This window comes from Echeneis naucrates, chromosome 20 (genome assembly GCF_900963305.1).
Source record: "Echeneis naucrates chromosome 20, fEcheNa1.1, whole genome shotgun sequence".
Taxonomy (NCBI): domain Eukaryota; kingdom Metazoa; phylum Chordata; class Actinopteri; order Carangiformes; family Echeneidae; genus Echeneis; species Echeneis naucrates.
In genome coordinates, this window is record NC_042530.1 from 4,446,507 (window position 1) to 4,462,944 (window position 16,438).

The 16,438-nt window shown below is 43.1% G+C and overlaps 1 protein-coding gene across 1 annotated transcript in view; it reads left to right on the forward strand.

The window, feature by feature from the left end:
- Positions 1 to 16,438, forward strand: part of tmem108 (transmembrane protein 108) — a 39,879-nt gene that overhangs the window by 10,043 nt on the left and 13,398 nt on the right. Inside the window, exon 3 of the mRNA XM_029528870.1 lies at positions 13,259 to 13,342. Within this exon, the coding sequence (XP_029384730.1) occupies positions 13,303 to 13,342 (40 nt within the window). The 5' untranslated portion in view covers positions 13,259 to 13,302. The remainder of the gene's footprint in view (positions 1 to 13,258; positions 13,343 to 16,438) is intronic.

Here is a 16,438-nt window from a genome sequence, read left to right on the forward strand (position 1 = left end):
TTTCAGAAAACCCATCGACACTTTGATTACGTTACATTTTTAAGACTATGTTCAGAAACATTAGCGGAAGTGCTTTTCTTAGCAAGCTAAGTTAGTTAAAGTAGGATGGTGACAACAGGAGTTATTGGCATTTTCATTTCGCCACATTTAGTGACCAGCAAAGCTGTTCCACGTGTTTTCAGCTTTGTCCAGCTTTACTCCGTTTGTATCATTGTCCCTTGAATCTATTTGGGCTTTTGGATTAGGGGGTAGCAAGCTATGGAGTAATTAGTTGTAGCTAAGAAATTGTGTTTTCCTGTAACGCAGACAGACAGAACTCAAAACTCCCACGTAAGGTTTTGGATATGTGCTGGATTTAGTTTGTCTGCTTCATACCTGGTTCCTGTTCTGTGAACAGGGTTGTTCAGATTCTACCACTTCTCATACATCCTGTTTGTTATTTTCTTCTTTTCTGGCAGCAGTACCTGCGCCACATGGTGCTGTCGGCTCTGTGATATTAATTCGCATAACGTGTCATAACTCTGCCCCTCTATCACCTCCTCCACGATAACCGGACACCCACTCGACCGGTGTTAGTAGGATCTCTCTTTAAAATGTCAGCCCTGTCAAGTCCCCACACCGTCATATCTGCTGTTATCTCCAGGCAAACATCGATCCCAGAGCTGCATCACTACAGCAGCAGTTAACACTGCTGCCTTTCCACAAAGTTTTGCACTTCTACCTCCTAACCAAACAGTACTCTTTGAATTATTGCTCTGTCCTGCGGAGGCTGGAGATGTGAGGCCACCACCGTCCGGAGAAGACCCCCGGCTCCATCAGTTTCAGTCCCCTGAATCCACCACCCCACTGCAGGTGTGTGTGTGTGGTGCTACATGAAATGTGTTCTGTTGACGTAATCACGTTTTATATATATATTTGGAGAATTGAGCAAGTAGGCTTGCTCACCCATGTGTAAAGTCTCCAGTTGGAGACCAGCAGTCATTTTCATATTTTTGGTGTGTCCTCCTTCATCTGTCTGCCTGAATCACATAGGCCCTACTTGACGCACTGTGTGTGTGTGCATATATATGTCTGCATTGTTAGACATACTCCAACAGCTCTTGGAGTTAATCCGTCTCAATAATACTGAGGGTTGGAGCAGAGGGTGGGGTGGATGGGGGGAGGAGGAGACAGGAGAACAATACAGCATCTCTCCTCCCGACTCTCTTGTTCACCGACACGTGGTCGTCACCCGGCGGGAAATCTCTGGACGTTGGAAGTTCTCCGCAGATGTTGCTCCCCTCGTTCACTCGTCCCAGCTGGCTTTCAGCCGTTTCTGCCGCACCACTCAAGGAAATGAGGTACAATACACCCCCCCCCACTCCAAAAAACATCCCTCCCACCCACTGACTCTCATTCCTGCCATTGTCACCAGACAAGAGGCTGCGTCAGGAGGTAAACTTAGGCCTGCGTGTGTATAGTGAGGAACTTCCTGGAGTTTTCATTCTTGCCTTGCTAAATTGAGTGATTTACTGCATCTATAGAAAGCATGTTTGCAGCCCAGCTGAGACGGGAAGTGTAGAGATACACTGGGAGCAAAATGTATTTCTGTCTTTGTAATGCAAATTGTTGTGTGCAGCACAGGATTGCTGTGTCTACCTCATGGACATTCCTGTATGTGCCAAAAGGCCTCGTTTCCTTCCTGCTCCCGACATAACTCCTGTGTGGCTCTACTCTCAGTAGGATCATCATGTCGTATGTTTGCAGGAAAGAGTGAATTCCACTGTCTGTTGTCACATTTTTGTTAGCTTACATCTTGAAATTCATACGGCAGCATTGTTCTAGAACGAGAGGATTTCCTATGGTAGCTATTTCCTATTTCAGCCGCATCAGCTTCCTTACTGTCCGTGATTGCATTCAGGTCTCACTTTATTTCTCAGCATTTCTGGTTTACAACCTTTAGTCACTGCTTAGAGCTTGTATTTTAACCAAATGTCATGTTCAACACCAATAAAGCCGATGTTGCGTTGATTATTTTGCCCATAAAACAGTGTTTCACAGCAGGGAACTCAATTTATTTGACAACTTGTATGTTGGTTGGGAACCAATTTTCTGTTGCATTAGTCTATAAAAGTGTCATCATTGGTAATAATAACCACTGGAGTCCCATCAGACAAAACAAGAGTCTGTTTTTGCTCTCACCCACTCAGCATGTTGAAATAAGGAGAGTGTCCTGCCCTGTTGATGTGAAGGGATTAAGCTTGTTTATGGTATACTGATGGCAACACCAGGCGTCGTATTTTGCATTAATTGAGGCCTAGAAGAGAAGCGTCTGGTTAACAACCCTTATTTTGTCATTTTTGCTCCGCTACATTTTTAATCTCTCACGCGCAAGGCAAATGAAATTTCCACTCATGCTTTGTTAGATGACGTGAATCATTTAGTCTCACAACTCGACAGCAAACTCTGTCCTCCTCTCATGCGTGAACTTTCTTAATATCTATCCAACAACTGAGTGTGTCTGTGTGTGTGGTTGTGAGCGCAGTTCACTTAACCTCCATCGATGTATGAGTCTCTGCCTCCTGTGGGACCTGTGGAGGAATCTTAAGGCCCTCCTCCCCTCAAATTTCATCGGGAAGCACTTTGACAAATGGATCTTCTCAGTGCAGCGTTGCAGCCGAGGTCCTGCAGTACTCTAATGGTGCCTCTACTCTCACTTGACCAAAAGGTTTACCTCGCCGTATCAAAGCCCTCTGTGATGAAGTATCCCCGGACTCCCTTAACGATTTACCTGCTCAGCATAAGAGGGTGAGTTGCATTGAGGGAGGCTTCCAGCTAACTGCGATGCCCATTGGGAGGCAAGAGGATGGATGGCGGCTGACAGCACCCTTGGTGTTCCAGTGCCACTGCTGTGTCATGATATTTTGCCGCGGTTTTGCTGTGCTTGTCTCTTAGTTTGAATTAAAAAAGGATTTAAAGTGTTGCATTATATTGAATATACTGTATGTTGCTAAAAATAAGTAAAGTTGATGAATCCAAAACTGAGGAAGAAGAAGCAATACTAATGCATCAAATCAGGATTTTAAGTTGCAAATACACACTTCAGGCATGGCCTTATCTTATAAATTCCCTTTGTAAAAGAAGATAATATTCATTTATTCTTTATTCAGAGACTAGTCTGCATAGTTCTCTCTCTTTGATGAAGATCAAGAGAAAAATATTTGTCCATTAAGTTTCACTGTACTCTCAACTCAGTGAATCTTTCAAAAGGAATTAGAAAATAAGGCTTGACCTCATGGTGATGCTGTTGAAATCACACCATGGTCAAGTGCAAGAGCCAAATCACAGGAGCTGCAATTTTTTTAAAAACACCATTAACGATGAAGCACTGGAGCCACAGACACAAATCATATTGTAAAGACACGAGGGAACATGGTTGCATCTTTTCTATTTTCTATATTTATTAATTGAAAGTGAATAGCAAAAATTGCAGTTGTAACTGAAAAAATAGTTATAGTATCTGCAGCCAGAACTATATGCGACAAATGTGCGACAAAAATGGACCAGACTCAGTGATCATATATATATATATATATATATATATATATATATATATATATATATATATATATATATATAGATATAAATTTTTTCCATTTCTTTTTTGCATTTTTCTCAGCTTTAGTTAGACAAATGCACAAGCTCAGAAAGTTGTGAAATTTTTCCTGGTGTACTTTCAATAAATTCATATTAACACCCCACTTGGATGTTAGATCAAATTTTAATAAATGACTCATTTTCCATTTTGGTGAATTGATGTCCATTGAGTCATGTTGAGCATCTAGAGAGGCGCTCCATCACTGAATTGCTCCCAAACTGTGTCAGCTTTGGCCGCCGGCAGGTTGGCAGACAATGAAGTCTGACAGGTGGACGACCTGCTGCAGACGGGCGTCACCTGCAAATCTGTTGTGTTGTGTTAACCTCCACTGCTCAGCCACACAATCCTGTACGCACACTATTCAGGCCACCGGAGGTCTGAACACCATGTAGTTAGTTTGATTAGTCGTCATAACTTTTAGAACTATCCACAAATCAAAGTATACAATCAGAATCGCAATTTCTGCATTTTGCATTACTCCTGTTTCTTATCGGCAGCAGTCACAATCTCACTGTTTCAACCTGTCGATATAAAATGCAAAACGCTTTGTTTGAAATGCAGAATATTTCTCACTGGGCTGAATGTTGGAGGGAGGTGAAGCAGGGCAGGTGCGCTCTCAGATAAATTTTCTATCATTTAATGCTAAGCAGCTTTCCAGAGGCACTCAGGGATCAGAGGTTCACAGGGATAAAGTGGACATTTTCTTACACTGCCTGTTCGAGCTGTCTGCTGTTACACACGCAGAATACACTGAATTTAACATCTGACTTCGGTGTCATTCTGCCAAAGGATTGTCAATTATGGCTCTTCCTGGCGCTTAAGAACCACTTATGTTTTGACAGATCCTCTTTTAAAAACTCTTCCTTTCTTTAGCTCTAATAAAATCTAATTAGATCTAATGATAAGCTTGAATTTCTACCTTTTTGAACTCTCATTTATAGGATGACTACCTCCTCAGTGTCTCTGGTTGTTCCAGCAAATATCAAGATTATGAGCTGTGTCAAAATCACACTTCTCAGTTTTAACAGAGGCGAACATTTTCACATTTTCCTGGTTAGTTCTTTTAAAAATATAAATTAATTAAAAATTGATTAACATTAATCCGCTATCATCCTGTTGCTGCAAAACAAAGCAGGATGAACAGTTTGTCTTTTTTCTGAACTCAAAAGTGTGAGGATATGCAAATGTAATCCGTGTTTGATCAAATAATTATAAGATTAAATAAGAAATCAAATAAAGACCAAAATTTGCTGCTCTTACTGGTCGGAAGCCTTCAAATTTCTTTTATCACAAAAAAATGGCCAGTTTTCCAGCTCCAGCTTACTGAACTGAGTACAAATGAGGGAACAGAAATACCTTATTCGGGCGAAAGCATGACGTGACATTAAAGAAATGTAACAGAGAGGAAAGGTTCTGCAGTTCTACGCTTTTCTCCAACATCAAGTCTTGTACAGTAATCGATGTTGGAGACCCCTCCACAGAGCGTTAAAAGCCTCCCAGCTTCAGGGAGACAGGCGGCCATGCTCTTCTCCGTGTCTGGAGGAGATAAATGTTATCCCCCAGCAGACACCCAGCTAAACCTGTTATTAACACTTTTTGGATGCTAAATCTGGAGCTGTAGTTAAAAGCACCTTCCAAAAATAGTGTTTCCACGTGTAAAAATAATGCTTCAGAAGTTAGAGAAGGAGCAGAGACACAGCGTTGATCGATGGGGTTAAAGACTTCATCAGAGGTCGTCCAGCCTATTTTCCTGGTGTATTTTTAATTTAGATCTTTGACAGCTATTACGTTGAGGATCTTGTGCCTGTTATTCGTTTCTGTGGCCTCACTCGCTGAGCGCCGCTGGTTCGATAATCAATGTAACCAGGCAGGGGAGGCAGACTCCATATAAATCTGTCAATGAGCCCGACAAGTTTCCTGCTGCACGGTGAGATGTAATGCTCTGGAGATCTGACCGTGAGACAGACGCCAAAGTTCAGGCTTGGAAAATGTGTTGTTTCGATCTGACAGAAAAAAAAGGTGCAAAGAAGTTTGCTTTCATTTCAGTTAACAGATTTTTTTTTTTTTTTTTTTTTTTTTTTGTCTTTTTTTTTATGCTGGATAAAACAATTTAGTTCAGTATCCAGTCTAATTATTCATTTTCTCTCAAGGATTCTGATCAGACACCTTGTACGGGCTTGTTTTTCCACGATTCATCCTGCCTTTTGACCTGCTCTGTCTACATCCGTCTTGTCCTGTTTTTTGTTCAACAAATAAATAGGCTCAATGCCGCACCTCATTTCACTTTGTGTGTGCAGTCTCAAAAGGAACAGTAACAGTAAAACAATAACAATTATATTTAGATGTTCTTTTAATATTTCACAAATGTGTGTCAGACCTTGTCTTATGAAACAGTAATTCACAAGAACCTACGTTGGGAACAAAAAAAAAAAGACAACATTATTATAGTGAGGAACAGTTTATAAATGCTGCACAGCTTTAAGTTGACCTTTTGTGGAGCTGGAATACATTAAAACATGCATCTCTCTGCAGTGTTTGGATTTGGTTCAGACCCATTCAAAAAATCCCTGGTGGCTCTGGTAAATGTCATTATGCATTCAGTAAGTGCAGTGAATTTACCTGACGTCCGAACCCCTGTTAATGTTACGGCGGCGTTATTTTTGTGTGTGTGTGTGTGTGTGTGTGTGTGTGTGTGTGTGTGTGTGTGTGTTACCGGTTGTGACAAGTGTAGAGAGACGTGACAAGCCGTAGTTTCATGCTGCTCCTCGTTGACAGGGAGCCAGTCAGTCAGAAGAAGGTCGCCTAAGGACGGAAAGAAAAAGCGGGGAGAAAGGGAGAGGGGGACGGAGATGGAGGGGAGGATATTTACAACTCAGACAGTAGAGAGGGTGAGCTGCATCCCAATGTCTGCTCCTTCATTGCCTGGCTCGATAGCGGTCCGGAGAGAGGGAGCAAGCCAGTGCTGAGAATTTGCAGGTCCAGAGGTCTCCTAGTGTTTAAGTGTTTGTGTGCTGGTTTTAAAAAAAAAAAAAAAAAACGTCTTATAGGAGACATCCATTAGGTTGGATGTTATTTAATACTTCATCTGTCTGTGATGTTCAGTACATCGGAGTATTTTGTGATAAAGCTATTAACTGTTCTCACCATCTCTTTCAACTTGTCTCTTCTTTGTCTGCCTCTGTTGATGTAGTGCCTTAGTGCTGATGTAGACTTCAGTTAATTGACAGCCATGCATAATCTGTGATGCTTTTCAGTGTCACTGTGTGTTTTTTGTTTTTTGTTTTTTTTGGGGCCAAAATAATAAGCTCTGAAGTTGTGACGACATGTCAAACTAAACAATAATTTGTACATCGATCCACAGGGGAACCGTTTTTGATGGCAATAATCAAATCCGTTCGCTGGCAGCACCCTCTGCTTCTATCACTCCCAAGTGCTGGATATTCAGCTTGTGGTGTCCTTTTTCCAGTGATGTAACACGTCTGTCACCGCTCCTTCCCTGGGGCTCTGTTACCTGTCTCGCTCTTTGTTCCAAACCTGACCCCAGGTGTGCGTTACACACCGATTCAACCCCCCGCTGAATCTGTCAGACAGTCTGGGCTCATTCGAGTCTTAATGGCTGCTGAGTGTGATACAGTGAAGCTGCCTGTCACTTTGTGTTTCAGCGCAAAGAGCATAGAAATGCAGGTAATTGGACTTTACTCCATGAGGACATCTTATCATTTGTTAGACCGAACTCATATAGAGCTTTTCTAGTTTTACGAATCACTCAGAGAGGAGACACATTCTCCTATATGCACCTTTTCACTGTCTGCATTTCATCAGAGGCAGATTGGAGCATGTTGCTTGGGGACAATTCAACAAGCAGACAAGAGGAGCTGGGAATCAAACTGCTGCCCTTCCAATTAGTGGGCTTCATACTCAACCCCCTGAGCCACAGACTTGAAACATGACTTTCTTGAGACCCTGAAACTGAAAACTTCAGAGTTGGATTTGCTGTTTTTCACTGTTGTGGGAATTATTTCATGTGAAACTAGACGAGATATTTAGTTGAGACTGTATCACAAAGGATAAGACTTACTTGAGAACGAACTGTGTAAAGTTTTGAATTGACTTGGCTGCACAGTTTCTGTTTCTGTCTTGGCAATTTGCTAATGAAGTGACTTGGCTTGGACTGGCCCTGCAGGACTGAAGACTCTTGTTCTAACAGAGTTGACAGCTGACTTGGATCCACTCCAGAAGATTTATAAGCTCCAAAGTAAACGGGGAACTACTGTAAAATGTAGCTCCTAAAAATGGACTCTGCGGTGGCTTTGCAGGTCTTCTATTTGGCCAGCATTTATCTCTCTGTCTGTCTCGCATGTGTTCACACGCCCACACGTAGAGCGTTAGCCACGATTGCTTTGATAAATTGCCTCAGTCATTGGTCCTGGATGCGTGTGTGCATGTTGAGTAATGAAGAGGCTAGTGATGCTGTTGCACACCTCCTCAGTTGTCCCTAAGCTCAGGTGCTCCACTCCTCCTGAGTGGGAGTTCTCCCATGAACGGCTTAGAAATTCATTCATCCTGCAAGAGCTGCTGTGGGTTTCTTCATTGTTAAATGTGCTGTGAGTTGGAAGCAGGAGTTTTTGTCTCCTGACGTGTGAAAGAAGCAAAACACACACAGAAAAGCATCTACGACAACAGATAACTGTGACTAACGCTCTCAATGGGTTACTTTCTTTTATCGAGCTCAGTGTTTTTATCATCCAAGTCTATTGACAAGTGAATCATCTCTAATGCTACACTGTTCTGCTTTCTCTGAACTGACATACACAATACGTGAACCTTGGGACTCTAGCCAAGACATGGATATGAGCTGACAGCTTGCTTACAAAGCACAGAAAATCGAAGAATAAACATAACAACCGGCATTTCAGACACTGAGGTTAATCATCACTTCATCCCCCCTCTCCCCGGCCACAGAGATTTCAATTCTTATAGTGAGACAGAATTTAGTTTTACTTCGTTACTCTTTCTGAGATTATGTCTCTGTCCTGATCATTTAAAGGCAAGTAAGACATCTGTTTCAAAGTCTGTAAATTGAGCTGCGATTCAGGTCTGAGGTGTAGAACCAGGAAACTTCAGCCTTCTACCCACCAAAAATGTTTGGTACGTGACAGCCTTGAGTGTTGTAGTTTGTTTTTTTGTTTTTTTTGTTTTGTTTTTATCCTTTATGGAGAAGTGGTAAGCTCTTAAACAAGCCCTTCATCTTAGTCTGTGTAGGTCAATAGGATCCAGGGAACGATAATATAGCAATAGTTCAAAGTGCGAGGTGTCCCTTTGAGCCAACATGTAATTATTTCATCAACACTTAAAGGAAAACTCTTCAGTGTTAGACAGTCAAATGTCACGTTGCCTTTTCCAGGTTCATGCGTCGTGTACCAGTGCCACTGCTGTTGTGAAATAATCTGAGATGTGCTCACCATTTTGGACATGGAGGCTGACACCTTCGCTTTACTGTTATGGGCAGGGTGAACTGCATGCTGGCAGTCTAATGTTCTTCTAATGGCTGCTGTCTTGCTGTACAGTGTGCAGGGCCTGCAGGGGAAAGATGGCGCTGATTGATAACTCGCGTATCCTCCGCCAGCCTTCATGACGCAGCATCAGCAATTCATCCTGCCAGCTTTACCATGACAGGCCACAACCGAAGGCGACACAGTGACTCAGCTATGTGAGCGTCTTCCAGGATGGGCGGGTTAGAGGTCTACCAGGAAACCTTTTCCTGTTCTGGACATCTTGCTGCTCACATTTAATTTAGGTCTGTTCTTGCTCTCTGTAAATACTCTTAATCAATCACTTCTTGTGTGTATCCTGGCTGCATAATTCAATTATCAGAGCCCAGGAGTCTCATGTTCTGTCTTTTAACCTTCCCACTGACATAAAATGATTTCATAACAGAATTGTTCAGTTGTAATCACTAATCAGATTCCCATCTTCATAATAAGCCCACAGTCTTCCGTCACTGGAGGCCAGCAGCTGGTTGCTTTGAAAAGTCACGAAGATGGCATCCAAAGGTAAAGCTTTACTCCTGAGTCACAGTACGGTTCAGGCCTCATCAACACCATCAGCACATGAAACGTGGACAGAGCTGTTAGTGGCTGTGTGCTGAGTATTGGACGCTTTCTGTGGGTGGCTGTGGAAAGGCAGGCCCAATGAAAGTTAGCTCTAAATTGGAAATGGAGCCCATCAAGTCTGAAATCATTCATATAACCTGTTCCTCATAGGGCACAGTACAGCCATAGAGCGACTGTGATCATACTGTAAGTCTGCTGTAAATGCCGAGAGATGAAAAGCAACATTATTCAATAACTGGCTTCCCAAAAGTTAGGACGTCATGAAAGCAGGGATAGTGCTGTAGCTTCAGTTTCCAGGTTCTTGGTCTTTGTAAATCTCTACTATCCCCTCCCTTTGTTCTGTACCTTCCTCCTCAGACTCAAGCCAGCAGAAATCTCCAGTTCATAAAAAGAGATAAACCTAAGTGTGAGAACGTTTTCAATTGGGGGGTCCATTTATCAGTTGACTGTGAGAGCACAACACTGTAGTTTGCACCGTCGCCGTACTCGTCAGCTCCCACACCTCCCTTCCCTCCCTCTTCTTCTCTGCAGCCGCCGTGGGCAAGCAGCCAGCCTGCTGCCACGGCCCCGATACATAACTGCAGAATGGAGGGAAGTCCAAAATTAAAGGCATTGTTACCCCCGCGGCCGGTGGCTGCTGAGAGATGAAGTGACGGGATTAATTCATTGTGCAGTCTTGAGTGACCTTGGCTTTGGCCTCTAGTCTGTGACCCCGGCCCCCTCCCACTTCCAGACATACTACCGAATCCCAGAGACAAAGAGACGGAATTTCTCAGTCCGCCTGATGTGAGTGACAATTTCTATAATTCCTGTAAAAATCTCCCCCCTTCTTTTCATTATTCCCGCCTCTGTCTGAGCCCCAAAGTGTCCTTGTGAATGAATTTTAATACAATGTACTATCAGGGTTGCTATGGTGATGGCTGCCAACTGTGTGCATGTCAGTTGCCATGCAACTTTTTTTATTTTTTATTTTTTCCCCGCTCCAACAGAAAGCTGGTCTGCAAAGTGCAACATTGAAACCGATAGCATATTTTATCAGCGAATCTGTCGGCTATAGCTGAAGCTGTGATATCTGCTTTTGTTCCTGTTTTTTTTTGGGGGGTTTTTTTTTTTTTTGCGACATAATTTGAAGCGGCCTGTGGCTCGGGGAGGCGGGGGGGGTCCTTATCTTATTCAGGCGTCTAAGGACAGAAGGTCTGGAAAGCTCTTCAGATTGTTAAACTGTTAAAGCAGCTCCTTGACTTCACTGCTACTGCTGCTATTATTAAGTTGGAGAGGGTGGAGACAATCATCTAGTCTCTTATCACTTGCCACTGATAGGTTTCATAAACGTATGAACAGAGGCCAGATCTCAACAACATGGAATAATAAAAACAAATTGGAAATATGCCGACCTTTTAAACTTTTGATGCATGATAAGAATAAGAAGAATTTGTTGTGAGCCGCTCAACTTGAGGAGGATGTTGTGTGACAGCAAAAGTTGAGCCTTTTGACAGAAGACCCTGAATTTTATTGCTGGAGTTTATTGACATTGTGGACTCACTGAAATACGTTCATGTTTTTATCAGTTCTAAGGTCTGTCTGAGCGTGGCCTCCACCTCCATTCACCCAGTACGAATCTCTAATGCATCAATAGACATAAAATCCCTCAACAGCTTACCATCTGAAACATGTGTCCGCCATAATAATTAAATGTGTAGCCTTGCATTCACAAAATATTCAGCTGTTGTCAGCGAGCCCCTCTTGCCATCCAGGGTTTTAGCAATGAGCCTAACTGTCGCCCCGGATTATCTTTTACCTGCATGTGTTGCACAGCTGAGCAATGATTCAGCTCCCCCGCAGGATCCCCAAGCAGCCTGGATTTTATCCACACAGCTTGTCCTCCTTTTTCAACATCAACAAAATCCTTGTTCTGCTCCGTGACAAGTATAAATGAAACACTCCCCGTCACTATCTCCCCGCCACCCCACCCCACCCCACCCCTCCTCCGCCCAACAGCCTCACCTGTTGTTCCCTGTAAATTAAAGTGTGTTTCTATTAGCCTTGGTGGCCTGGCATCATTGATGAGGTACAATCACTGTGGAGAGGCCCAGCTGCTTTCTTCACACGCTCCCATTGAGCTCATTAGGCCAAGAACATGATGCTAACAACAAACACACAAACACACCCACAAAAAACAAAAAAAAAACAAAAACCAAAGCATAGCGAGACTACAGAGTTGCTAACACTGCAGAATCATGATGCTGGTATGAGAGGATGTTTTGGGTTTGGGATGGTTGTAAGCTGGTGTCATTTCTTAAGATGTAAAGCAGGGAAAAACTAATTTTCTGCCTCTGCTACCACTATATTCTTGCAGCCTCATCTCTTTTGCAATTACTCGCTCTATATTATGTCTGAGCTCATGCCATTATAGTCAGAGCTGTGAGTTAAGAGTGTCAGAGCACTTTTTAAATACTTGGAACAAGAACAGAATCATGTCTACATGTCATCTAAGAGTATAATAGCCAAATTAGTTGACGCACGCACAGACAGACAGAGACAGATAGATGGATAAATAGATATTCTGTGCTTGCTCTGTGCGGATTTATAGCGCCACATACTTTACAAGTATTAAAAGGTTGCCACAATGTCAAAGATATAAACTGGATGACTCAGATGCAGCGTGTTGCCTCCTCAACATTGGACATTTATAAGAAATGAAGCTTATGAAGGGATCAGTACCCCGTGTTTCTGCCGTCCTTCTCATCTCACACATCTCACAGAGAACGCAGGTTGCCCGCAACCAGACCCCTCACCCGGGGAGCTGCAAATCCAATTTCACACAACACACTCACAACAGATTATTCATGCCAGTGGGGTGAAGGGCGCATAGGTGTGTGTGTGTGTGTGTGTGTGTGTGTGTGTTTGTCTCTTTATATGTGGATTGCATGGGTGAGTGGCGTGGGCATGTGAGGTGCCCTTGGGCACACAGAGGTAAAGAGCCAGATGCACATTCAACACATTCACGCCCTCCTGTGAGGGTGAAAGAAGATGTGTGAGTGAGTGTGTGGCCTTTCATTTAACACAAGGCCATCAGTGAGTCACTCTCCTAAAGAGCACCCCTGGGTGTCTGTCTCGCTAACACACATGCAGCGATCGTCTCGGAACGAGGCTTACTGGTCAATGTTTAATGCTCTGCAATTGGTTTTGCTGACCAATCCGGTCTGTTGAATGCCACAGCTGATCTGAAACTGAGCCTCTACTTTGGCTTTTATTGTGAAATATTAGTTAATATGAGATATTAATTCATATCACCTGCTGTGAGGACTGTAGCTGCTGCCTGAAGTCATTACGGGGATTAAACTTTCAAGGTTAAGCTCCAAAATCAAAGTCGACAATCCTGTCCTCTTTCTCCACGTCTACTTAAACCTGCCCAGACATAATCACAACCTATCACTCTGACACGTGGCCATGAAATGAATGTGATTTTGATGCCTCTCTTTTTCCTCTCTCTCTCTCTCTTTATTAGAGAACCATGAGCACTGTGGAGGAGGAGTCGGATCACATGATACCATGAAGACGAGCCTGCAGGTCCTGCGCTGCCAGCTGCTGAGTGAGTGGAGCAAAGGGAGGGGAGGGGTTGAGAGCATCAACAGGGTGTCGTCGGTGTGCCACCAGGGGTCCTGCATGCCAGCAGGCTTTGCATGTGTAAAGAGAAAACAGGACATTTCTGTGGAAGCCTTGCAAATGGTAGTCTAACAGGCCTCATGCAATTTTCATTGGTATAATAACTGCGCCACATTAATAAAATGGTAAAAGATATGAGCTGCAGTGTTGCAGCGTACAAGGGGGGTTAGAGATGGATGCAAACAGGTTCTCACAGATTTACTGACTCTTCGGCGTTCTCGTCGTCACATGAACAGATGGTAGAGAAGGAAAACATCTTACTCCAAACTGAAGTTTGCTGTTTGGTATGATGTACAATATAGAATTATATTAATTAAATTTGGCATTATATAGAATTTGCATTTCAGCCGTTTCTGTTTTCCAACCTTAGCTGTGGCAGTAGCAATCAGAAAATGGTAATCATAGTAATTAACTGATTTTGATTGGCTGTGCAAGAAGAAAAGAGTGCACAAATTGACATTATTTTTTCAGTAGATCTGGTCATTAGTAGTTTATAAACACATAAGGATGTTTTAGTTAGCTCATTGATCAGATGGGGAAAGTCATGAATGGTAAAATGAGGTGTCTTCTCTTGGTGGCCTGTCCGTAGATGAATGAAACATCTTTCCTCTGCCGTTAAATGTCTTCAGACAGCCCTACTTTGTAGAAATCACACAGTATACATATGGCGCTAAATCCTAGTATTTCTTGTTATTCTATGAGTCCCTGCTGCTTCAGATTCAGAGGACAGGATCACGGCTCTGGGAGTGGATGTACAAAAGTCTGGCAGACTACCAAGACAGAATGTCACATGAATATGGAACATGGGGGTCAGGCTGGGACCCACCAGGCTCCTTGACGGTTAGCTAAACAGGCTGATGATATCTAGTTTGTACCCAAAAGCTCCACCTCGGGGCAGTGGACCCAAAGGCTGCGCCTGACAAATCTGCCTCAATCCCTCAGCAGTGATAAACTCGGACTGGTCTGCTGTGAACGAAGTGCTAAGCTCCAGCAGAGGTGGAGCAAGGTCACTCTGCAGCGGTTTAATCTAGAGAGAGGAAGTCTGAGTCGAAGTTGCTCACTTTTGCTTTCAATTGCTCAGTTGGAGATTGAGCTGAGCTCTCTGTTTTCTTCCATCAGGGGCTGTTGGGTTTTTTCTTTTTTTTACAGTACACAGAGCTACCGCACTGACCTGAGGTCTCTGTCTCTGTGCAGCGTAGAAACATTTCTCATCAGCAGCAGACAGATGTGCCTTAACATCCTCAAAAGAACTGAAAACACCATTTTCCTTGTGTGCTTCAAATTTGTGTGAACATGGTGTGTTGACACTTAAGTCAGCCATTTGTATCATGCTAATTAAATTAGCTTTTTTTTTTTTCCTGGCAGCTTTCATAACAAAGGCTGACAAGTAAGAGTTGCTTCCAAGGCTGGCTGGTGTGAAGTAAACAATTTCACAAGATTTGAGTAATCTTTTTTATCTGACTTTGTCTTATGAGATTAAAGTTTGCTGTTGCAACCATATGGGGTATTTTCAAAGTTGCCAACACCAGTAAAAGTCTAGAAAATCTCTCAAAGATTGCCAGTGTCAGGGACTGTAGTTGGAGTTGTTGAACTGCAGGCCTGCAATTCAGCGTTCTCCCTCAAATTCCTGGCAACTTCCTGTTTAATGTGTCTCCTTCCTGTCAGATCTGTTGCTGCTGTCACAGCTACTGTAGCTAAATCATTACCGCAGCAAGCACCAAAAGGACTCTTTGTTACTCTTGTTTTTGCGTTCTCCCTCCGCCCGATTCTCAGATAAACACGCCTCTGTTCATAGCTTCTGTAACCTGACAAACAATCTACGGAGCATGCAAACAGGAAGCCATTATCCTGTTGCGAAAGCTTTCCCTCTTATCTCAAGGCTCACATCTGTAGATCCCACTCCACCTTCTCCACCACTCTGTCCATTCAGTCCTCCTCCGGAGCGCTCCCAGTGGTCCACAGGATGTGCCCTATCTGTCTGTACACCCCACCCCCCACGGGACAGACGCTCTCCCCAGGGTGGCAGGGGAACACACCCAAGAGGCGACCAAAAGAATGTCTGTTTATGCTGCTCTAAAGATTATGCTATTTATGCACCCATATATTTTTTTCCATCGTTCAAACTGCTCTGTCCCTGAATTTGGTTATAACTAGTCAAGCGAGCAGAGTGGATGAAGAGAGTTATTCTTAAATGCCAAGACGCAGTGAGAGTGACTCGAAAGCAGCACTCATGTACAGGTGACGTGCCACCACATTTAAAACCGCGACTCCGAGCTATTTCAATGATCAACAACAATTAGGCGATGAAATCACCATTACTCATGGAGTGATGCAGCAGTTGGCGCATGATTCATCTCGTGACAGGTGCAAATTTATGTTCCTGCGTGGAAAAAGTGTTGAAGAGAAAAAGGAGGTGGATTCATTGAAGTCTTTTTTTTTTTTTTTACTTACAGGGAATTTTCTGACAGTTTGTGTCCTCATTAAAATCTGTATGTTGACTCAGCTCAGCTGAAGCAGTCGATGGTACAGGTCCTTTCTCCTTGAAGTATCCTGTCAATGAGAGAAGAGCAAGCAGGGCCCGCCCTGAAATCAGAGATGAGGTCGTGGTTGTATGATTACTGCATTATTTACGTTGGCAGGTAACAGCATGAATTCAAATTGCTTCCAGACAATGCTGGAACTTGGACATTCTGCTTTATTGGTGGACATTTTCCAATAAATATGTTTATAATAATCCAGTTTATGTCAGTTCGTTGGGCCTTGTGGTATTGAGCCTCTGCTATATTCGTAGAACTATTAATAGAGGCTTCGATCAAAGGTATTGTTCATCAGTTTTTAAAGTACCTTTTATAGTATAATAATTTGCAATCTATTTTATTTCTTGATTGAATTTTAAATGAGATACAGGAAAGAGTCCAGCCAGCTGGGAATCAAACCTGCAGCTCCTTTGCTAAGACCGTTTTCACATCCTGAAATCCTGGCGCCTGCTATTTTTAGATAAAACTACCATTAGTTTTATCAT